The sequence below is a fragment of the Notolepis coatsorum genome (genome assembly GCF_963971535.1).
Source record: "Notolepis coatsorum genome assembly, chromosome: 1".
Classification (NCBI taxonomy): Eukaryota; Metazoa; Chordata; class Actinopteri; order Aulopiformes; family Paralepididae; genus Notolepis; species Notolepis coatsorum.
Genome location: NC_140165.1, coordinates 255,283,743 through 255,308,341, shown reverse-complemented (window position 1 = coordinate 255,308,341; position 24,599 = coordinate 255,283,743). Strand labels below are relative to the sequence as shown.

Here is a 24,599-nt window from a genome sequence, read left to right as displayed (position 1 = left end):
ACTACCTACATGACAACTACCTACATGATAACTACCTACATGACAACTACCTACATGACAACTACCTACATGACAACTACCTACATGACAACTACCCCTACATGACAACTACCTACATGCCAACTACCTACATGACAACTACCTACATGACAACTACCTACATGACAACTACCCCTACATGACAACTACCCCTACATGACAACTACCTACATGACAACTACCTACATGACAACTATCTACATGATAACTACCTACATGACAACTACCTACATGACAACTACCTACATGACAACTACCTACATGACAACTACCCCTACATGACAACTACCTACATGCCAACTACCTACATGACAACTACCTACATGACAACTACCTACATGACAACTACCCCTACATGACAACTACCTACATGACAACTACCCCTACATGACAACTACCTACATGATAACTACCTACATGACAACTACCCCTACATGACAACTACCCCTACATGACAACTACCTACATGACAACTACCTACATGACAACTACCTACATGACAACTACCTACATGACAACTACCTACATGACAACTACCTACATGACAACTACCCCTACATGACAACTACCTACATGACAACTACCCCTACATGACAACTACCTACATGACAACTACCTACATGACAACTACCCCTACATGACAACTACCTACATGACAACTACCTACATGACAACTACCACTACAATGACAACTACCTACATGACAACTACCCGGGATTGGGCCTTAGTCAGTCAGTCAGTCAGTCAGTCACAGATACAGACAGACATACATACAGACAGACAGACAGACAGACAGACAGACAGACAGACAGACAGACAGACAGACAGACAGACAGACAGACAGACCTCAAAGTGTTCTCTGTTCTGGACGCTCCGCAGCGCTGCCATCCACTCCTCCATCTCCTTCCTGTTGTCAGCACACAGTATCAGCCTTCTGCAGGGAGTTATAATCTAGAGAGAGACACACAGAGAGAGAGAGGTCATCAGCACACAGTATCAGCCAGGGAGTTATAATCTAGAGAGAGAGAGAGAGCGAGAGATAGATGGAGAGAGCGAGAGAGAGATGGAGAGAGAGAGAGAGAGAGCGAGAGAGAGATGGAGAGAGAGAGAGATGGAGAGAGAGAGAGGGAGATGGAGAGAGAGAGAGAGAGAGAGAGAGAGAGAGAGAGAGAGAGAGAGAGAGAGAGAGAGAGAGAGATGGAGAGAGAGAGGCGATAGAGGTAATTTGATTTGGTATAATAGACTACAGACACACAGGACTCGCATGTCCAGTTCAGAATGTTCCGGTCCGACCAAGGCTACTTTAGAAAACACAAACACATGGGACTGGGACTATTTCACGGCCCAATATTTCAGCAAACGAGTGTTTTCGAGAAACACTGACTTAAGATCACTTTGACTTTATACCGGTGAGTTCTGGCTGTGGTCGACGAGGCCATCACTTCTACCGACCAGGACCTGTTGTACCAACCAGTACCTAAGAATGACTTCAATCACAGCCGATGACCTCCTGCACCTGCTCTCCTCTCTGTCTCTCCTCTGTCTCTCCTCTGTCTCTCTCCTCTCTGTCTCTCCTCTCTGTCTCTCCTCTGTCTCTCCTCTGTCTCTCCTCTGTCTCTCTCCTCTCTGTCTCTCCTCTGTCTCTCCTCTGTCTCTCCTCTGTCTCTCTCCTCTGTCTCTCCTCTGTCTCTCCTCTGTCTCTCTCCTCTCTGTCTCTCCTCTGTCTCTCCTCTGTCTCTCTCCTCTGTGTCTCTCCTCTGTCTCTCTCCTCTGTCTCTCCTCTGTCTCTCCTCTGTCTCTCTCCTCTCTGTCTCTCCTATGTCTCTCCTCTGTCTCTCCTCTGTCTCTCCTCTGTCTCTCTCCTGTGTCTCTCCTCTGTCTCTCCTCTGTCTCTCTCCTCTGTCTCTCCTCTGTCTCTCCTCTGTCTCTCCTCTGTCTCTCTCCTGTGTCTCTCCTCTGTCTCTCCTCTGTGTCTCTCCTCTGTCTCTCCTCTGTCTCTCCTCTGTCTCTCCTCTGTCTCTCTCCTCTATGTCTCTCCTCTGTCTCTCCTGTGTGTCTCTCCTCTCTGTCTCTCCTCTGTCTCTCCTCTGTCTCTCCTCTGTCTCTCCTCTGTCTCTCTCCTCTATGTCTCTCCTCTGTCTCTCCTGTGTGTCTCTCCTCTCTGTCTCTCCTCTGTCTCTCCTCTGTCTCTCCTCTGTCTCTCCTCTGTCTCTCTCCTCTGTCTCTCCTCTGTCTCTCCTCTGTGTCTCTCCTCTCTGTCTCTCCTCTGTCTCTCCTCTGTCTCTCTCCTCTGTCTCTCCTCTGTCTCTCCTCTGTGTCTCTCCTCTGTCTCTCCTCTGTCTCTCCTGTGTCTCTCCTCTGTCTCTCTCCTCTGTGTCTCCTCTGTCTCTCCTCTGTCTCTCTCCTCTCTGTCTCTCCTCTGTCTCTCCTCTGTCTCTCTCCTCTCTGTCTCTCCTCTGTGTCTCTCATCTGTCTCTCCTCTGTCTCTCCTCTGTCTCTCTCATCTGTCTCTCCTCTGTCTCTCCTCTGTCTCTCTCCTCTGTCTCTCCTCTGTCTCTCCTCTGTCTCTCCTCTGTCTCTCCTCTGTCTCTCTCATCTGTCTCTCCTCTGTCTCTCTCCTCTGTCTCTCCTCTGTCTCTCCTCTGTCTCTCTCCTCTGTCTCTCCTCTGTGTCTCTCCTCTGTCTCTCCTCTGTCTCTCCTCTGTCTCTCCTCTGTCTCTCTCCTCTATGTCTCTCCTCTGTCTCTCCTCTCTGTCTCTCCTCTGTCTCTCTCCTCTATGTCTCTCCTCTGTCTCTCCTCTCTGTCTCTCCTCTGTGTCTCTCCTCTGTGTCTCCTCTGTCTCTCCTCTGTCTCTCCTCTGTGTCTCTCCTCTGTCTCTCCTCTGTCTCTCCTCTGTCTCTCCTCTGTCTCTCCTCTGTCTCTCTCCTGTGTCTCTCCTCTGTCTCTCCTCTGTCTCTCCTCTGTCTCTCTCCTGTGTCTCTCTCCTCTGTCTCTCCTCTGTGTCTCTCCTCTGTCTCTCCTCTGTCTCTCCTCTGTCTCTCTCCTCTGTCTCTCCTCTGTCTCTCCTCTGTCTCTCCTCTCTGTCTCTCCTCTGTCTCTCCTCTGTCTCTCCTCTGTCTCTCTCCTCTGTCTCTCTCCTCTGTCTCTCCTCTGTCTCTCTCCTCTGTCTCTCCTCTGTGTCTCTCCTCTGTGTCTCTCCTGTCTCTCTCCTCTGTCTCTCCTCTGTCTCTCCTCTGTGTCTCTCCTCTGTGTCTCTCTCCTCTGTCTCTCCTCTGTCTCTCCTCTGTCTCTCTCCTCTGTGTCTCTCCTCTGTCTCTCCTCTGTCTCTCCTCTGTCTCTCTCCTCTGTCTCTCCTCTGTCTCTCCTCTGTCTCTCTCATCTGTCTCTCCTCTGTCTCTCCTCTCTGTCTCTCCTCTGTCTCTCCTCTGTCTCTCTCCTCTGTCTCTCTCCTCTGTCTCTCCTCTGTCTCTCCTCTCTGTCTCTCCTCTGTCTCTCCTCTGTCTCTCATCTGTGTCTCTCCTCTGTCTCTCCTCTGTGTCTCTCCTCTGTCTCTCCTCTGTCTCTCCTCTGTCTCTCCTCTGTGTCTCTCCTCTGTCTCTCCTCTGTCTCTCCTCTGTGTCTCTCCTCTGTCTCTCTCCTCTGTGTCTCTCCTCTGTCTCTCCTCTGTCTCTCCTCTGTCTCTCCTCTGTCTCTCCTCTGTGTCTCTCCTCTGTCTCTCCTCTGTCTCTCCTCTCTGTCTCTCCTCTGTCTCTCCTCTGTCTCTCCTCTGTCTCTCCTCTCTGTCTCTCCTCTGTCTCTCCTCTGTCTCTCCTCTGTCTCTCTCCTCTGTCTCTCCTCTGTCTCTCTCCTCTGTCTCTCCTCTGTCTCTCCTCTCTGTCTCTCCTCTGTCTCTCCTCTGTCTCTCCTCTGTCTCTCCTCTGTGTCTCTCCTCTGTCTCTCCTCTGTCTCTCCTCTGTCTCTCCTCTGTCTCTCTCCTGTGTCTCTCCTCTGTCTCTCCTCTGTCTCTCTCCTCTGTCTCTCCTCTGTCTCTCCTCTGTCTCTCCTCTGTCTCTCTCCTGTGTCTCTCCTCTGTCTCTCCTCTGTGTCTCTCCTCTGTCTCTCCTCTGTCTCTCCTCTGTCTCTCTCCTCTATGTCTCTCCTCTGTCTCTCCTGTGTGTCTCTCCTCTCTGTCTCTCCTCTGTCTCTCCTCTGTCTCTCCTCTGTCTCTCTCCTCTATGTCTCTCCTCTGTCTCTCCTGTGTGTCTCTCCTCTCTGTCTCTCCTCTGTCTCTCCTCTGTCTCTCCTCTCTGTCTCTCCTCTGTCTCTCTCCTCTGTCTCTCCTCTGTCTCTCCTCTGTGTCTCTCCTCTCTGTCTCTCCTCTGTCTCTCTCCTCTGTCTCTCCTCTGTCTCTCCTCTGTGTCTCTCCTCTGTCTCTCCTCTGTCTCTCCTGTGTCTCTCCTCTGTCTCTCTCCTCTGTGTCTCCTCTGTCTCTCCTCTGTCTCTCTCCTCTCTGTCTCTCCTCTGTCTCTCCTCTGTCTCTCTCCTCTCTGTCTCTCCTCTGTGTCTCTCATCTGTCTCTCCTCTGTCTCTCCTCTGTCTCTCTCATCTGTCTCTCCTCTGTCTCTCCTCTGTCTCTCTCCTCTGTCTCTCCTCTGTCTCTCCTCTGTCTCTCCTCTGTCTCTCCTCTGTCTCTCCTCTGTCTCTCTCCTCTGTCTCTCCTCTGTCTCTCCTCTGTCTCTCTCCTCTGTCTCTCCTCTGTGTCTCTCCTCTGTCTCTCCTCTGTCTCTCCTCTGTCTCTCCTCTGTCTCTCCTCTGTCTCTCTCCTCTATGTCTCTCCTCTGTCTCTCCTCTCTGTCTCTCCTCTGTCTCTCTCCTCTATGTCTCTCCTCTGTCTCTCCTCTCTGTCTCTCCTCTGTGTCTCTCCTCTGTGTCTCCTCTGTCTCTCCTCTGTCTCTCCTCTGTGTCTCTCCTCTGTCTCTCCTCTGTCTCTCCTCTGTCTCTCCTCTGTCTCTCCTCTGTCTCTCTCCTGTGTCTCTCCTCTGTCTCTCCTCTGTCTCTCCTCTGTCTCTCTCCTCTGTCTCTCCTCTGTGTCTCTCCTCTGTCTCTCCTCTGTCTCTCTCCTCTGTCTCTCCTCTGTCTCTCCTCTGTCTCTCTCCTCTGTCTCTCCTCTGTGTCTCTCCTCTGTCTCTCCTCTGTCTCTCCTCTGTCTCTCTCCTCTATGTCTCTCCTCTGTCTCTCCTCTCTGTCTCTCCTCTGTCTCTCTCCTCTATGTCTCTCCTCTGTCTCTCCTCTCTGTCTCTCCTCTGTGTCTCTCCTCTGTGTCTCCTCTGTCTCTCCTCTGTCTCTCCTCTGTCTCTCCTCTGTCTCTCCTCTGTCTCTCCTCTGTCTCTCTCCTGTGTCTCTCCTCTGTCTCTCCTCTGTCTCTCCTCTGTCTCTCTCCTCTGTCTCTCCTCTGTGTCTCTCCTCTGTCTCTCCTCTGTCTCTCCTCTGTCTCTCTCCTCTGTCTCTCCTCTGTCTCTCCTCTGTCTCTCCTCTCTGTCTCTCCTCTGTCTCTCCTCTGTCTCTCCTCTGTCTCTCTCCTCTGTCTCTCTCCTCTGTCTCTCCTCTGTCTCTCTCCTCTGTCTCTCCTCTGTGTCTCTCCTCTGTGTCTCTCCTGTCTCTCTCTTCTGTCTCTCCTCTGTCTCTCCTCTGTGTCTCTCCTCTGTGTCTCTCCTGTGTCTCTCTCCTCTGTCTCTCCTCTGTCTCTCCTCTGTCTCTCCTCTGTCTCTCTCCTCTGTGTCTCTCCTCTGTCTCTCCTCTGTCTCTCCTCTGTCTCTCTCCTCTGTCTCTCCTCTGTCTCTCCTCTGTCTCTCTCATCTGTCTCTCCTCTGTCTCTCCTCTCTGTCTCTCCTCTGTCTCTCCTCTGTCTCTCTCCTCTGTCTCTCTCCTCTGTCTCTCCTCTGTCTCTCCTCTCTGTCTCTCCTCTGTCTCTCCTCTGTCTCTCATCTGTGTCTCTCCTCTGTCTCTCTCCTCTGTCTCTCCTCTGTGTCTCTCCTCTGTCTCTCTCCTCTGTCTCTCCTCTGTCTCTCCTCTGTCTCTCCTCTGTCTCTCCTCTGTCTCTCCTCTGTCTCTCCTCTGTCTCTCTCCTGTGTCTCTCCTCTGTCTCTCCTCTGTCTCTCCTCTGTCTCTCTCCTCTGTCTCTCCTCTGTGTCTCTCCTCTGTCTCTCCTCTGTCTCTCCTCTGTCTCTCTCCTCTGTCTCTCCTCTGTCTCTCCTCTGTCTCTCCTCTCTGTCTCTCCTCTGTCTCTCCTCTGTCTCTCCTCTGTCTCTCTCCTCTGTCTCTCTCCTCTGTCTCTCCTCTGTCTCTCTCCTCTGTCTCTCCTCTGTGTCTCTCCTCTGTGTCTCTCCTGTCTCTCTCTTCTGTCTCTCCTCTGTCTCTCCTCTGTGTCTCTCCTCTGTGTCTCTCCTGTGTCTCTCTCCTCTGTCTCTCCTCTGTCTCTCCTCTGTCTCTCCTCTGTCTCTCTCCTCTGTGTCTCTCCTCTGTCTCTCCTCTGTCTCTCCTCTGTCTCTCTCCTCTGTCTCTCCTCTGTCTCTCCTCTGTCTCTCTCATCTGTCTCTCCTCTGTCTCTCCTCTCTGTCTCTCCTCTGTCTCTCCTCTGTCTCTCTCCTCTGTCTCTCTCCTCTGTCTCTCCTCTGTCTCTCCTCTCTGTCTCTCCTCTGTCTCTCCTCTGTCTCTCATCTGTGTCTCTCCTCTGTCTCTCTCCTCTGTCTCTCCTCTGTGTCTCTCCTCTGTCTCTCTCCTCTGTCTCTCCTCTGTCTCTCCTCTCTGTCTCTCCTCTGTCTCTCCTCTGTCTCTCCTCTGTCTCTCCTCTGTGTCTCTCCTCTGTCTCTCTCCTCTGTGTCTCTCCTCTGTCTCTCCTCTGTCTCTCCTCTGTCTCTCCTCTGTCTCTCCTCTGTCTCTCCTCTGTGTCTCTCCTCTGTCTCTCCTCTGTCTCTCCTCTGTCTCTCCTCTGTCTCTCCTCTCTGTCTCTCCTCTGTCTCTCCTCTGTCTCTCCTCTGTCTCTCCTCTCTGTCTCTCCTCTGTCTCTCCTCTGTCTCTCCTCTGTCTCTCTCCTCTGTCTCTCCTCTGTCTCTCTCCTCTGTCTCTCCTCTGTCTCTCCTCTCTGTCTCTCCTCTGTCTCTCCTCTGTCTCTCCTCTGTGTCTCTCCTCTGTCTCTCCTCTGTCTCTCCTCTGTCTCTCCTCTGTGTCTCTCCTCTGTCTCTCCTCTGTCTCTCCTCTGTCTCTCCTCTCTGTCTCTCCTCTGTCTCTCCTCTGTCTCTCCTCTGTCTCTCCTCTCTGTCTCTCCTCTGTCTCTCCTCTGTGTCTCTCCTCTGTCTCTCCTCTGTCTCTCCTCTGTCTCTCCTCTGTCTCTCCTCTGTCTCTCCTCTCTGTCTCTCCTCTGTCTCTCCTCTGTCTCTCCTCTGTCTCTCTCCTCTGTCTCTCCTCTGTCTCTCCTCTCTGTCTCTCCTCTGTCTCTCCTCTGTCTCTCCTGTGTGTCTCTCCTCTCTGTCTCTCCTCTGTCAATTCAATTCAATTCAATTCAAATGGCTTTATTGGCATGACGTACTTCTACATGTTGCCAAAGCAATATTAAACATAAACATGGATTACAAACAGATATAAGTACATACAAAATATCATCGTAAAATAAAACATCAAGTATTACGGCGTAAACATGTCAGGTGACTGTCACTCACTGTCCCTCAGTTTGTGGCAGGCAGCAACATATGCTGCTGCTAGCTCACAGCTTGTTGAGTCCTCCCCTAGTAGGACTGGTCGTTTTTCTGTATCTGGTAGTGCGAGAAAGCCTTTTTTTATTAATTCAAATTTTTTAAAATGCGTTTCTCTAATATATTTATATTTTTCACATTTGGTGAGGAAGTGCCACTCAGTTTCAGGCTCACTGAGGGTGCCTTTGCTCTGCAGGAAGCCAGGTTTTCCTGTGCCTCCCCTTTTCAACAGCGAGGCTGTGCTCACTCAGTCTGTATTTTGTCAAGGTTCTTTTTAGTTGTTGATCAGTCACCATGCTCAAATAATCTGCTATGGTGTACTGTCGATTTAGAGCCAGATAGCACTGCATTTTGCTCTGTGCTTTTGTTTGTGTTTTCCAATAGGTGATGTAGTTTTGTTTTAGCTGTGTAGTAATTTGATTTATTCTGATTGGTGACGTGTTCTGTTCCTGAGGTGTGTTAAGAGAGCAGGTTTGTGGACTCAGCCTCAGGACCAGCTGGGTAAGGGGGTTCCTGATGCTCCTCAGCTCTTGGCACTGCAGGGCTTGATAATGGTACGAGAGGGGGTCACTTCGTTTTAGGTGTGTCCAAAAGTTAATTGCTCTTTTTTGTATTTTTAGTATTAGTGGGTAACGGCCTAATTCTGCCCTGCATGCATTGTTTGTAGTTTTCCTCTGGACATGTAGGATAATCTTACAGAACTCTGCATGCAGGGTCTCAATGGGGTGTTTGTCCCATTGGGTAAAGTCTTGTTTTGTAAGTGGACCCCACACCTCACTGCCATAGAGTGCAATTGGTTCAATAACACATTCAATAAATTTTAACCAGACTCTCTCTCCTGTGTCTCTCCTCTCTGTCTCTCTCTCCTGTGTCTCTCCTCTCTGTCTCTCCTCTCTGTCTCTCCTGTCTCTCCTCTCTGTCTCTCCTCTCTGTCTTACTGTCTCTCCTCTCTGTCTCTCCTCTCTGTCTCCTCTGTCTCTCCTCTCTGTCTCTCCTCTCTGTCTCCTCTGTCTCTCCTCTCTGTCTCTCCTCTCTGTCTCTCCTGTCTCTCCTCTCTGTCTCTCCTCTCTGTCTCTCCTCTAGAAGCTGAAGCTGACACACGGTGCATCAGACCAAAACCAAATAACATTTCTTAGAAAACACCTGTTATTATAGGCAGCATTCTGTGAGCTTTCATAATACAACCATGTTTGACTGTAGTTTCAGGAGAGAGTGTGTGTGTGTGTGTGTGTGTGTGTGTGTGTGTGTGTGTGTGTGTGTGTGTGTGTGTGTGTGTGTGTGTGTGTAGTGTGTGTGTGTGTGTGTGTGTGTGTGTGTGTGTGTGTGTGTGTGTGTGTGTGTGTGTGTGTGTGTGTAGGTGTGTGTGTGTGTGTGTGTGTGTGTGTGTGTGTGGGGGGGGGATTAAGTCACAAGTTGTGTGTGAGGCGTTTATTTCCAGGGAACAAACGTGGACTTCCCAATCCACTTCCTCTGCAGCAGCTGGTTCACAAAGAGCGCTCTGTTCCCACATAGATATAAATAGACACGAGCACAGCTTGACACACACACACACACACACACACACACACACACACACACACACACACACACACACACACACACACACACACACACACACCTACACATACACACACACACACACACACACACACACTCAAACTATACACGCAAATACACACACTAGCAGTAGCACAGCAGTGCACAGCACACACACACACGCACGCGTGCTCGCACGCACAGACAGACACACACGCACGTCAACAATACAGTGAGAAGAACATTTAAAGGGAGAAAAGGAGCTAGGTTTAAAAAAGATGGTCATGAAATACAGGGAATATGTATTTTAGTCAGGCTTTAGCTGTCCAGATAATATGTATTTTAGTCAGGCTTTAGCTGTCCAGAGAATAATGAATTTTAGTCAGGCTTTAGCTGTCCAGAGAATAATGAATTTTACTCAGGTTTAGCTGTCCAGATAATATGTATTTTAGTCAGGCTTTAGCTGTCCAGAGAATATGTAATTTAGTCAGGCTTTAGCTGTCCAGATAATATGTATTTTAGTCAGGCTTTAGCTGTCCAGAGAATATGTATTTTACTCAGGCTTTAGCTGTCCAGAGAATAATGAATTTTACTCAGGTTTAGCTGTCCAGATAATATGTATTTTAGTCAGGCTTTAGCTGTCCAGAGAATATGTATTTTACTCAGGCTTTAGCTGTCCAGATAATATGTATTCTAGTCAGGCTTTAGCTGTCCAGAGAATATGTATTTTAGTCAGGCTTTTGCTGTCCAGATAATATGTATTTTACTCAGGCTTTAGCTGTCCAGAGAATAATGAATTTTACTCAGGTTTAGCTGTCCAGATAATATGTATTTTAGTCAGGCTTTAGCTGTCCAGAGAATAATGAATTTTACTCAGGTTTAGCTGTCCAGATAATATGTATTTTAGTCAGGCTTTAGTTGTCCAGATAATATGTATTTTAGTCAGGCTTTAGCTGTCCAGAGAATATGTATTTTACTCAGGCTTTAGCTGTCCAGAGAATAATGAATTTTACTCAGGTTTAGCTGTCCAGATAATATGTATTTTAGTCAGGCTTTAGCTGTCCAGATAATATGTATTCTAGTCAGGCTTTAGCTGTCCAGAGAATATGTATTTTAGTCAGGCTTTAGCTGTCCAGATAATGTGTATTTTAGTCAGGCTTTAGCTGTCCAGATAATATGTATTCTAGTCAGGCTTTAGCTGTCCAGAGAATATGTATTTTAGTCAGGCTCTAGCTCTCCAGAGAATATGTATTTTAGTCAGGCTTTTGCTGTCCAGAGAATATGTATTTTACTCAGGCTTTAGCTGTCCAGAGAATATGTATTTTAGTCAGGCTTTAGCTGTCCAGAGAATAATGTATTTTAGTCAGGCTTTAGCTGTCCAGAGAATAATGTATTTTAGTCAGGCTTTTGTCCAGAGAATATGCCAAAAATGTTAATTCGGTCAAAAGGACCTGACCCCCGAATCCTCCCCTAGATACTCCTATACCTCCGTCACCTCCTTCTACACCTCTGACATGTACTCTACACCTCCGTCACCTCCTTCTACACCTCTGACATGTACTCTACACCTCCGTCACCTCCTTCTACACCTCTGACATGTACTCTACACCTCCGTCACCTCCTTCTACACCTCTGACATGTACTCTACACCTCCGTCACCTCCTTCTACACCTCTGACATGTACTCTACACCTCCGTCACCTCCTTCTACACCTCTGACATGTACTCTACACCTCCGTCACCTCCTTCTACACCTCTGACATGTACTCTATAGCTATAAAGTAGCTTTTATTTAATGGATAGAGTTGCTTCTTCCATCGTGGACTAATGTGTATTTTATTTTAAGGAGCAGCTCTCCTCCTGCGTGTTTCAACACAAACCTTTTAGCTACAGTCGGACAATATACCCAAATGTATCCATGGTATCGTGGGATTCTTTCGTGACACACAAATGTTTTCTAATTAGGCCTAAATGAACGATAGAAAGTAAATATTAGGCCCGAGTACGATTTCTCAGCAGTGCACAGCACACACACACACGCACGCGTGCTCGCACGCACAGACAGACACACACACACGTCAACAATACAGTGAGAAGAACATTTAAAGGGAGAAAAGGAGCTAGGTTTAAAAAGATGGTCATGAAATACAGGGAATATGTATTTTAGTCAGGCTTTAGCTGTCCAGAGAATATGTATTTTAGTCAGGCTTTAGCTATCCAGAGAATAATGCATTTTAGTCACGCTTTAGCTGTCCAGAGAATAATGAATTTTACTCAGGTTTAGCTGTCCAGATAATATGTATTTTAGTCAGGCTTTAGCTGTCCAGAGAATATGTATTTTACTCAGGCTTTAGCTGTACAGAGAATAATGAATTTTACTCAGGTTTAGCTGTCCAGATAATATGTATTTTAGTCAGGCTTTAGCTGTCCAGATAATATGTATTTTACTCAGGCTTTAGCTGTCCAGAGAATATGTATTTTACTCAGGCTTTAGCTGTCCAGAGAATATGTATTTTACTCAGGCTTTAGCTGTCCAGATAATATGTATTTTAGTCAGGCTTTAGCTGTCCAGAGAATATGTATTTTACTCAGGCTTTAGCTGTCCAGAGAATATGTATTTTAGTCAGGCTTTAGCTGTCCAGAGAATAATGAATTTTACTCCGGTTTAGCTGTCCAGATAATATGTATTTTAGTCAGGCTTTAGCTGTCCAGATAATATGTATTTTAGTCAGGCTTTAGCTGTCCAGAGAATATGTATTTTACTCAGGCTTTAGCTGTCCAGAGAATAATGAATTTTACTCAGGTTTAGCTGTCCAGATAATATGTATTTTAGTCAGGCTTTAGCTGTCCAGATAATATGTATTCTAGTCAGGCTTTAGCTGTCCAGAGAATATGTATTTTAGTCAGGCTTTAGCTGTCCAGATAATGTGTATTTTAGTCAGGCTTTAGCTGTCCAGATAATATGTATTCTAGTCAGGCTTTAGCTGTCCAGAGAATATGTATTTTAGTCAGGCTCTAGCTCTCCAGAGAATATGTATTTTAGTCAGGCTTTTGCTGTCCAGAGAATATGTATTTTACTCAGGCTTTAGCTGTCCAGAGAATATGTATTTTAGTCAGGCTTTAGCTGTCCAGAGAATAATGTATTTTAGTCAGGCTTTAGCTGTCCAGAGAATAATGTATTTTAGTCAGGCTTTTGTCCAGAGAATATGCCAAAAATGTTAATTCGGTCAAAAGGACCTGACCCCCGACTCCTCCCCTAGATACTCCTATACCTCCGTCACCTCCTTCTACACCTCTGAGATGTACTCTACACCTCCGTCACCTCCTTCTACACCTCTGACATGTACTCTACACCTCCGTCACCTCCTTCTACACCTCTGACATGTACTCTACACCTCCGTCACCTCCTTCTACACCTCTGACATGTACTCTACACCTCCGTCACCTCCTTCTACACCTCTGACATGTACTCTACACCTCCGTCACCTCCTTCTACACCTCTGACATGTACTCTACACCTCCGTCACCTCCTTCTACACCTCTGACATGTACTCTACACCTCCGTCACCTCCTTCTACACCTCTGACATGTACTCTACACCTCCGTCACCTCCTTCTACACCTCTGACATGTACTCTATAGCTATAAAGTAGCTTTTATTTAATGGATAGAGTTGCTTCTTCCATCGTGGACTAATGTGTATTTTATTTTAAGGAGCAGCTCTCCTCCTGCGTGTTTCAACACAAACCTTTTAGCTACAGTCGGACAATATACCCAAATGTATCCATGGTATCGTGGGATTCTTTCGTGACACACAAATGTTTTCTAATTAGGCCTAAATGAACGATAGAAAGTAAATATTAGGCCCGAGTACGATTTCTCAGCAGTGCACAGCACACACACACGCGCACGCGTGCTCGCACGCACAGACAGACACACACACACGTCAACAATACAGTGAGAAGAACATTTAAAGGGAGAAGAGGAGCTAGGTTTAAAAAGATGGTCATGAAATACAGGGAATATGTATTTTAGTCAGGCTTTAGCTGTCCAGAGAATATGTATTTTAGTCAGGCTTTAGCTATCCAGAGAATAATGAATTTTAGTCAGGCTTTAGCTGTCCAGAGAATAATGAATTTTACTCAGGTTTAGCTGTCCAGATAATATGTATTTTAGTCAGGCTTTAGCTGTCCAGAGAATATGTATTTTACTCAGGCTTTAGCTGTACAGAGAATAATGAATTTTACTCAGGTTTAGCTGTCCAGATAATATGTATTTTAGTCAGGCTTTAGCTGTCCAGATAATATGTATTTTACTCAGGCTTTAGCTGTCCAGAGAATATGTATTTTACTCAGGCTTTAGCTGTCCAGAGAATATGTATTTTACTCAGGCTTTAGCTGTCCAGATAATATGTATTTTAGTCAGGCTTTAGCTGTCCAGAGAATATGTATTTTACTCAGGCTTTAGCTGTCCAGAGAATATGTATTTTAGTCAGGCTTTAGCTGTCCAGAGAATAATGAATTTTACTCCGGTTTAGCTGTCCAGATAATATGTATTTTAGTCAGGCTTTAGCTGTCCAGATAATATGTATTCTAGTCAGGCTTTAGCTGTCCAGAGAATATGTATTTTAGTCAGGCTTTAGCTGTCCAGAGAATAATGTATTTTACTCAGGCTTTAGCTGTCCAGAGAATATGTATTTTAGTCAGGCTTTTGCTGTCCAGATAATATGTATTTTACTCAGGCTTTAGCTGTCAAGAGAATATGTATTTTAGTCAGGCTTTTGCTGTCCAGAGAATATGTATTCTAGTCAGGCTTTAGCTGTCCAGAGAATATGTATTTTAGTCAGGCTTTAGCTGTCCAGAGAATAATGTATTTTAGTCAGGCTTTAGCTGTCCAGAGAATATGCCAAAAATGTTAATTCAGTCAAAAGGACCTGACCCCCGACTCCTCCCCTAGATACTCCTATACCTCCGTCACCTCCTTCTACACCTCTGACATGTACTCTACACCTCCGTCACCTCCTTCTACACCTCTGAGATGTACTCTACACCTCCGTCACCTCCTTCTACACCTCTGACATGTACTCTATAGCTATAAAGTAGCTTTTATTTAATGGATAGAGTTGCTTCTTCCATCGTGGACTAATGTGTATTTTATTTTAAGGAGCAGCTCTCCTCCTGCGTGTTTCAACACAAACCTTTTAGCTACAGTCGGACAATATACCCAAATGTATCCATGGTATCGTGGGATTCTTTCGTGACACACAAAGGTTTTCTAATTAGGCCTAAATGAACGATAGAAAGTAAATATTAGGCCCGAGTACGATTTCTCACAATGAATGAGGAATCGTACTTGGATGAATGTTATCTGAAGATTAGCTTATCAATTTGATATCACACTTCCCACCTTGCGGTCCAGTCTGACACCGTTCATCTGTGAGCTCTGTTATAATATTATTTACTGAGTCTTTTCATCTCTCAGTTCACTAGATAACTTGAATTCCCACGGACCCTGACCTGCTCCCTCAGCCAAAACACACAGCACGTCAGAAACACGCTGTTCTCATCCTTCTCTTCTACACACCGTCACACAAAGAGAGAGAGAGACAGACAGATAGAAAGGCAGACAGACAGATAGAAAGGCAGACAGACAGACAGATAGGCAGACAGAAAGGCAGACAGACAGACAGACAGACAGACAGACAGACAGACAGACAGACAGACAGACAGACAGACAGACAGACAGACAGATAGACAGACAGACAGACAGACTGAAAGACAGACATCATCCAGTACTCATCCTTTTCTTTAGACACACCATCACAGAGAGAGAGAGACAGAAAGACAGACAGATAGACAGACAGATAGACAGACAGATAGACAGACAGATAGACAGACAGACAGACAGACAGACAGACAGACAGACAGACAGACAGACAGACAGACAGACAGACAGACAGACAGACAGACAGACAGACAGACAGACAGACAGACTTCCAGCATCCTGTTTTAACAGCTATTGTCAGTGAGCAGAGCAGTCATTAACCTTGGCCCGTACCACGCTATCTGCTGCAGTCATTAACCTTGGCCCGTACCATGCTATCCGTTGCAGTCATTAACCTTGGCCCGTACCATGCTATCTGCTGCAGTCATTAACCTTGGCCCGTACCATGCTATCTGCTGCAGTCATTAACCTTGGCCCGTACCATGCTATCTGCTGCAGTCATTAACCTTGGCCCGTACCATGCTATCTGCTGCAGTCATTAACCTTGGCCCGTACCATGCTATCTGCTGCAGTCATTAACCTTGGCCCGTACCATGCTATCTGCTGCAGTCATTAACCTTGGCCCGTACCATGCTATCTGCTGCAGTCATTAACCTTGGCCCGTACCACGCTATCTGCTGCAGTCATTAACCTTGGCCCGTACCATGCTATCTGCTGCAGTCATTAACCTTGGCCCGTACCATGCTATCTGCTGCAGTCATTAACCTTGGCCCGTACCACGCTATCTGCTGCAGTCATTAACCTTGGTCTGTACCACGCTATCTGCTGCAGAAATACCTCTGAGTACCAGGGTTCAAAGAGCTCCAAGCAATTTGTGTGCTGTTCTGATTGGGCTGGGAGCCACCAGAGTAGCTCTGTTCTGATCGGCTGGGAGCCACCAGAGTAGCTCTGTTCTGATCGGCTGGGAGCCACCAGAGTAGCTCTGTTCTGATCGGCTGGGAGCCACCAGAGTGTGCTGTTCTGATCGGGCTGAGAGCCACCAGAGTAGCTCTGTTCTGATCGGGCTGGGAGCCACCAGAGTAGCTCTGTTCTGATCGGGCTGGGAGCCACCAGAGTAGGTCTGTTCTGATCGGCTGGGAGCCACCAGAGTGTGCTGTTCTGATCGGGCTGAGAGCCACCAGAGTAGCTCTGTTCTGATCGGGCTGGGAGCCAACAGAGTAGCTCTGTTCTGATCGGCTGGGAGCCACCAGAGTAGCTCTGTTCTGATCGGCTGGGAGCCACCAGAGTAGGTCTGTTCTGATCGGGCTGGGAGCCACCAGAGTAGGTCTGTTCTGATCGGCTGGGAGCCACCAGAGTAGCTCTGTTCTGATCGGCTGGGAGCCACCAGAGTAGCTCTGTTCTGATCGGCTGGGAGCCAACAGAGTAGCTCTGTTCTGATCGGGCTGGGAGCCAACAGAGTAGCTCTGTTCTGATCGGCTGGGAGCCAACAGAGTAGCTCTGTTCTGATCGGGCTGTAACAGGGTTCCCACAGACATTGCAAAATGAAATTCAAGGACTTTAAAGTACTTTTCCAAGCACTATTTTTTATTTTCAAGGATGTCACTCGAAGGATACAATTCACTTTTAAAAGCAGTTTATTTTAAGAATATTCTCTGCCCGCTTGCCAGCTAGAGCATCACACGCGAAGAAATGAGGAAAAGCAGTTGGAGCGTGCAAGACAGCGACTCGTCAGATTTGATTAAAACAGAACAAAAAAAATGTATTTCTTGATTCAGAACAATTTGATCATGGATGAACAAAACATTCAATGCGAATGGTGGATTTTAATTTCAAGGACTTTTTAAGCATCTTGTTAGAAATGGGCTGTTTTCAAGGAATTCCAGGCCTTCCAGCTGTCCAGAGAATATGTATTTTACTCAGGCTTTAGCTGTCCAGATAATATGTATTCTAGTCAGGCTTTAGCTGTCCAGAGAATATGTATTTTAGTCAGGCTTTTGCTGTCCAGATAATATGTATTTTACTCAGGCTTTAGCTGTCCAGAGAATAATGAATTTTACTCAGGTTTAGCTGTCCAGATAATATGTATTTTAGTCAGGCTTTAGCTGTCCAGAGAATAATGAATTTTACTCAGGTTTAGCTGTCCAGATAATATGTATTTTAGTCAGGCTTTAGTTGTCCAGATAATATGTATTTTAGTCAGGCTTTAGCTGTCCAGAGAATATGTATTTTACTCAGGCTTTAGCTGTCCAGAGAATAATGAATTTTACTCAGGTTTAGCTGTCCAGATAATATGTATTTTAGTCAGGCTTTAGCTGTCCAGATAATATGTATTCTAGTCAGGCTTTAGCTGTCCAGAGAATATGTATTTTAGTCAGGCTTTAGCTGTCCAGATAATGTGTATTTTAGTCAGGCTTTAGCTGTCCAGATAATATGTATTCTAGTCAGGCTTTAGCTGTCCAGAGAATATGTATTTTAGTCAGGCTCTAGCTCTCCAGAGAATATGTATTTTAGTCAGGCTTTTGCTGTCCAGAGAATATGTATTTTACTCAGGCTTTAGCTGTCCAGAGAATATGTATTTTAGTCAGGCTTTAGCTGTCCAGAGAATAATGTATTTTAGTCAGGCTTTAGCTGTCCAGAGAATAATGTATTTTAGTCAGGCTTTTGTCCAGAGAATATGCCAAAAATGTTAATTCGGTCAAAAGGACCTGACCCCCGAATCCTCCCCTAGATACTCCTATACCTCCGTCACCTCCTTCTACACCTCTGACATGTACTCTACACCTCCGTCACCTCCTTCTACACCTCTGACATGTACTCTACACCTCCGTCACCTCCTTCTACACCTCTGACATGTACTCTACACCTCCGTCACCTCCTTCTACACCTCTGACATGTACTCTACACCTCCGTCACCTCCTTCTACACCTCTGACATGTACTCTACACCTCCGTCACCTCCTTCTACACCTCTGACATGTACTCTACACCTCCGTCACCTCCTTCTACACCTCTGACATGTACTCCAGGCACGTGCACACATAGAGGCCAAGGGGTGCCTGAGCACCTGCCTTTTTGAGCCTCATCAAAAAAGTGCCCTTTTTGAAAAAAAATTTAAATAATTTTTTTTTTTTTTTTTTTTACTGTTACGCATATAGACTGCCCTTCCAACTGAAAAATGTCAGAATAGAATCAAAATATTAGGTAAAGAGAGAGAGATGCCCCATATTCCATTGCAGTTTGCACGGCCTCCTCAGCATGCCTCTCCGCGGACCTATATATTTTATGCATAGCGTGGGTGGTGATGATGATCATGATAGAAACCGCTGTTGAATGCTGGTATTACACTCATTGAGGGACACAAAGAAGTCAAGTCCGATGGGATTTGGGAATCTCAAATACAAATCGGGATTGGAATAAAAAATGCATTTATATTAAACAATACAGAATATACAGCACTTCTTGGGGTCTGTAGGGTAAGCACTTATTCCCTCCCCCCTGAACATTTATGGAGATGTATGGGCCTTTTAAGTCAGTGATAAAAGTGTCTTTCAAGGATAAGTGAGCTCTTGCACTGATTATTATAGTTCAATATTCAATATTTGATCACCAAAACCCCCCAAAAAGCATAAAAAGGGGGCCCCCCACCCGAAAAGGGCCCTTACAAATCGCGCTAAGCGCGCTCGCTTAATATATACACAAGTGTAGTGCCCTTTTCAGCCTTTGAGCACCTGCCCCTCTAAAGTCCTGTGCACGTCCCTGATGTACTCTATAGCTATAAAGTAGCTTTTATTTAATGGATAGAGTTGCTTCTTCCATCGTGGACTAATGTGTATTTTATTTTAAGGAGCAGCTCTCCTCCTGCGTGTTTCAACACAAACCTTTTAGCTACAGTCGGACAATATACCCAAATGTATCCATGGTATCGTGGGATTCTTTCGTGACACACAAATGTTTTCTAATTAGGCCTAAATGAACGATAGAAAGTAAATATTAGGCCCGAGTACGATTTCTCAGCAGTGCACAGCACACACACACACGCACGCGTGCTCGCACGCACAGACAGACACACACACACGTCAACAATACAGTGAGAAGAACATTTAAAGGGAGAAAAGGAGCTAGGTTTAAAAAGATGGTCATGAAATACAGGGAATATGTATTTTAGTCAGGCTTTAGCTGTCCAGAGAATATGTATTTTAGTCAGGCTTTAGCTATCCAGAGAATAATGCATTTTAGTCACGCTTTAGCTGTCCAGAGAATAATGAATTTTACTCAGGTTTAGCTGTCCAGATAATATGTATTTTAGTCAGGCTTTAGCTGTCCAGAGAATATGTATTTTACTCAGGCTTTAGCTGTACAGAGAATAATGAATTTTACTCAGGTTTAGCTGTCCAGATAATATGTATTTTAGTCAGGCTTTAGCTGTCCAGATAATATGTATTTTACTCAGGCTTTAGCTGTCCAGAGAATATGTATTTTACTCAGGCTTTAGCTGTCCAGAGAATATGTATTTTACTCAGGCTTTAGCTGTCCAGATAATATGTATTTTAGTCAGGCTTTAGCTGTCCAGAGAATATGTATTTTACTCAGGCTTTAGCTGTCCAGAGAATATGTATTTTAGTCAGGCTTTAGCTGTCCAGAGAATAATGAATTTTACTCCGGTTTAGCTGTCCAGATAATATGTATTTTAGTCAGGCTTTAGCTGTCCAGATAATATGTATTTTAGTCAGGCTTTAGCTGTCCAGAGAATATGTATTTTACTCAGGCTTTAGCTGTCCAGAGAATAATGAATTTTACTCAGGTTTAGCTGTCCAGATAATATGTATTTTAGTCAGGCTTTAGCTGTCCAGATAATATGTATTCTAGTCAGGCTTTAGCTGTCCAGAGAATATGTATTTTAGTCAGGCTTTAGCTGTCCAGATAATGTGTATTTTAGTCAGGCTTTAGCTGTCCAGATAATATGTATTCTAGTCAGGCTTTAGCTGTCCAGAGAATATGTATTTTAGTCAGGCTCTAGCTCTCCAGAGAATATGTATTTTAGTCAGGCTTTTGCTGTCCAGAGAATATGTATTTTACTCAGGCTTTAGCTGTCCAGAGAATATGTATTTTAGTCAGGCTTTAGCTGTCCAGAGAATAATGTATTTTAGTCAGGCTTTAGCTGTCCAGAGAATAATGTATTTTAGTCAGGCTTTTGTCCAGAGAATATGCCAAAAATGTTAATTCGGTCAAAAGGACCTGACCCCCGACTCCTCCCCTAGATACTCCTATACCTCCGTCACCTCCTTCTACACCTCTGAGATGTACTCTACACCTCCGTCACCTCCTTCTACACCTCTGACATGTACTCTACACCTCCGTCACCTCCTTCTACACCTCTGACATGTACTCTACACCTCCGTCACCTCCTTCTACACCTCTGACATGTACTCTACACCTCCGTCACCTCCTTCTACACCTCTGACATGTACTCTACACCTCCGTCACCTCCTTCTACACCTCTGACATGTACTCTACACCTCCGTCACCTCCTTCTACACCTCTGACATGTACTCTACACCTCCGTCACCTCCTTCTACACCTCTGACATGTACTCTACACCTCCGTCACCTCCTTCTACACCTCTGACATGTACTCTATAGCTATAAAGTAGCTTTTATTTAATGGATAGAGTTGCTTCTTCCATCGTGGACTAATGTGTATTTTATTTTAAGGAGCAGCTCTCCTCCTGCGTGTTTCAACACAAACCTTTTAGCTACAGTCGGACAATATACCCAAATGTATCCATGGTATCGTGGGATTCTTTCGTGACACACAAATGTTTTCTAATTAGGCCTAAATGAACGATAGAAAGTAAATATTAGGCCCGAGTACGATTTCTCAGCAGTGCACAGCACACACACACGCGTGCTCGCACGCACAGACAGACACACACACACACGTCAACAATACAGTGAGAAGAACATTTAAAGGGAGAAAAGGAGCTAGGTTTAAAAAGATGGTCATGAAATACAGGGAATATGTATTTTAGTCAGGCTTTAGCTGTCCAGAGAATATGTATTTTAGTCAGGCTTTAGCTATCCAGAGAATAATGAATTTTAGTCAGGCTTTAGCTGTCCAGAGAATAATGAATTTTACTCAGGTTTAGCTGTCCAGATAATATGTATTTTAGTCAGGCTTTAGCTGTCCAGAGAATATGTATTTTACTCAGGCTTTAGCTGTACAGAGAATAATGAATTTTACTCAGGTTTAGCTGTCCAGATAATATGTATTTTAGTCAGGCTTTAGCTGTCCAGATAATATGTATTTTACTCAGGCTTTAGCTGTCCAGAGAATATGTATTTTACTCAGGCTTTAGCTGTCCAGAGAATATGTATTTTACTCAGGCTTTAGCTGTCCAGATAATATGTATTTTAGTCAGGCTTTAGCTGTCCAGAGAATATGTATTTTACTCAGGCTTTAGCTGTCCAGAGAATATGTATTTTAGTCAGGCTTTAGCTGTCCAGAGAATAATGAATTTTACTCCGGTTTAGCTGTCCAGATAATATGTATTTTAGTCAGGCTTTAGCTGTCCAGATAATATGTATTCTAGTCAGGCTTTAGCTGTCCAGAGAATATGTATTTTAGTCAGGCTTTAGCTGTCCAGAGAATAATGTATTTTACTCAGGCTTTAGCTGTCCAGAGAATATGTATTTTAGTCAGGCTTTTGCTGTCCAGATAATATGTATTTTACTCAGGCTTTAGCTGTCAAGAGAATATGTATTTTAGTCAGGCTTTTGCTGTCCAGAGAATATGTATTCTAGTCAGGCTTTAGCTGTCCAGAGAATATGTATTTTAGTCAGGCTTTAGCTGTCCAGAGAATAATGTATTTTAGTCAGGCTTTAGCTGTCCAGAGAATATGCCAAAAATGTTAATTCAGTCAAAAGGACCTGACCCCCGACTCCTCCCCTAGATACTCCTATACCTCCGTCACCTCCTTCTACACCTCTGACATGTACTCTACACCTCCGTCACCTCCTTCTACACCTCTGAGATGTACTCTACACCTCCGTCACCTCCTTCTACACCTCTGACATGTACTCTATAGCTATAAAGTAGCTTTTATTTAATGGATAGAGTTGCTTCTTCCATCGTGGACTAATGTGTATTTTATTTTAAGGAGCAGCTCTCCTCCTGCGTGTTTCAACACAAACCTTTTAGCTACAGTCGGACAATATACCCAAATGTATCCATGGTATCGTGGGATTCTTTCGTGACACACAAAGGTTTTCTAATTAGGCCTAAATGAACGATAGAAAGTAAATATTAGGCCCGAGTACGATTTCTCACAATGAATGAGGAATCATACTTGGATGAATGTTATCTGAAGATTAGCTTATCAATTTGATATCACACTTCCCACCTTGCGGTCCAGTCTGACACCGTTCATCTGTGAGCTCTGTTATAATATTATTTACTGAGTCTTTTCATCTCTCAGTTCACTAGATAACTTGAATTCCCACGGACCCTGACCTGCTCCCTCAGCCAAAACACACAGCACGTCAGAAACACGCTGTTCTCATCCTTCTCTTCTACACACCGTCACACAAAGAGAGAGAGAGACAGACAGATAGAAAGGCAGACAGACAGATAGAAAGGCAGACAGACAGACAGATAGGCAGACAGAAAGGCAGACAGACAGACAGACAGACAGACAGACAGACAGACAGACAGACAGACAGACAGACAGACAGACAGACAGACAGATAGACAGACAGACAGACAGACTGAAAGACAGACATCATCCAGTACTCATCCTTTTCTTTAGACACACCATCACAGAGAGAGAGAGACAGAAAGACAGACAGATAGACAGACAGATAGACAGACAGATAGACAGACAGATAGACAGACAGACAGACAGACAGACAGACAGACAGACAGACAGACAGACAGACAGACAGACAGACAGACAGACAGACAGACAGACAGACTTCCAGCATCCTGTTTTAACAGCTATTGTCAGTGAGCAGAGCAGTCATTAACCTTGGCCCGTACCACGCTATCTGCTGCAGTCATTAACCTTGGCCCGTACCATGCTATCCGTTGCAGTCATTAACCTTGGCCCGTACCATGCTATCTGCTGCAGTCATTAACCTTGGCCCGTACCATGCTATCTGCTGCAGTCATTAACCTTGGCCCGTACCATGCTATCTGCTGCAGTCATTAACCTTGGCCCGTACCATGCTATCTGCTGCAGTCATTAACCTTGGCCCGTACCATGCTATCTGCTGCAGTCATTAACCTTGGCCCGTACCATGCTATCTGCTGCAGTCATTAACCTTGGCCCGTACCATGCTATCTGCTGCAGTCATTAACCTTGGCCCGTACCACGCTATCTGCTGCAGTCATTAACCTTGGCCCGTACCATGCTATCTGCTGCAGTCATTAACCTTGGCCCGTACCATGCTATCTGCTGCAGTCATTAACCTTGGCCCGTACCACGCTATCTGCTGCAGTCATTAACCTTGGTCTGTACCACGCTATCTGCTGCAGAAATACCTCTGAGTACCAGGGTTCAAAGAGCTCCAAGCAATTTGTGTGCTGTTCTGATTGGGCTGGGAGCCACCAGAGTAGCTCTGTTCTGATCGGCTGGGAGCCACCAGAGTAGCTCTGTTCTGATCGGCTGGGAGCCACCAGAGTAGCTCTGTTCTGATCGGCTGGGAGCCACCAGAGTGTGCTGTTCTGATCGGGCTGAGAGCCACCAGAGTAGCTCTGTTCTGATCGGGCTGGGAGCCACCAGAGTAGCTCTGTTCTGATCGGGCTGGGAGCCACCAGAGTAGGTCTGTTCTGATCGGCTGGGAGCCACCAGAGTGTGCTGTTCTGATCGGGCTGAGAGCCACCAGAGTAGCTCTGTTCTGATCGGGCTGGGAGCCAACAGAGTAGCTCTGTTCTGATCGGCTGGGAGCCACCAGAGTAGCTCTGTTCTGATCGGCTGGGAGCCACCAGAGTAGGTCTGTTCTGATCGGGCTGGGAGCCACCAGAGTAGGTCTGTTCTGATCGGCTGGGAGCCACCAGAGTAGCTCTGTTCTGATCGGCTGGGAGCCACCAGAGTAGCTCTGTTCTGATCGGCTGGGAGCCAACAGAGTAGCTCTGTTCTGATCGGGCTGGGAGCCAACAGAGTAGCTCTGTTCTGATCGGCTGGGAGCCAACAGAGTAGCTCTGTTCTGATCGGGCTGTAACAGGGTTCCCACAGACATTGCAAAATGAAATTCAAGGACTTTAAAGTACTTTTCCAAGCACTATTTTTTATGTCACTCGAAGGATACAATTCACTTTTAAAAGCAGTTTATTTTAAGAATATTCTCTGCCCGCTTGCCAGCTAGAGCATCACACGCGAAGAAATGAGGAAAAGCAGTTGGAGCGTGCAAGACAGCGACTCGTCAGATTTGATTAAAACAGAACAAAAAAAATGTATTTCTTGATTCAGAACAATTTGATCATGGATGAACAAAACATTCAATGCGAATGGTGGATTTTAATTTCAAGGACTTTTTAAGCATCTTGTTAGAAATGGGCTGTTTTCAAGGAATTCCAGG

General features: G+C 45.6%; 1 protein-coding gene across 1 annotated transcript in view; it reads right to left on the bottom strand.

Annotated features, from left to right (window-relative positions):
• dgkd (diacylglycerol kinase delta) overlaps positions 1-24,599 on the bottom strand; it is a 160,752-nt gene that overhangs the window by 85,307 nt on the left and 50,846 nt on the right. The window contains exon 4 of the mRNA XM_084330329.1: positions 886-990. Within this exon, the coding sequence (XP_084186455.1) occupies positions 886-939 (54 nt within the window). The 5' untranslated portion in view covers positions 940-990. The remainder of the gene's footprint in view (positions 1-885; positions 991-24,599) is intronic.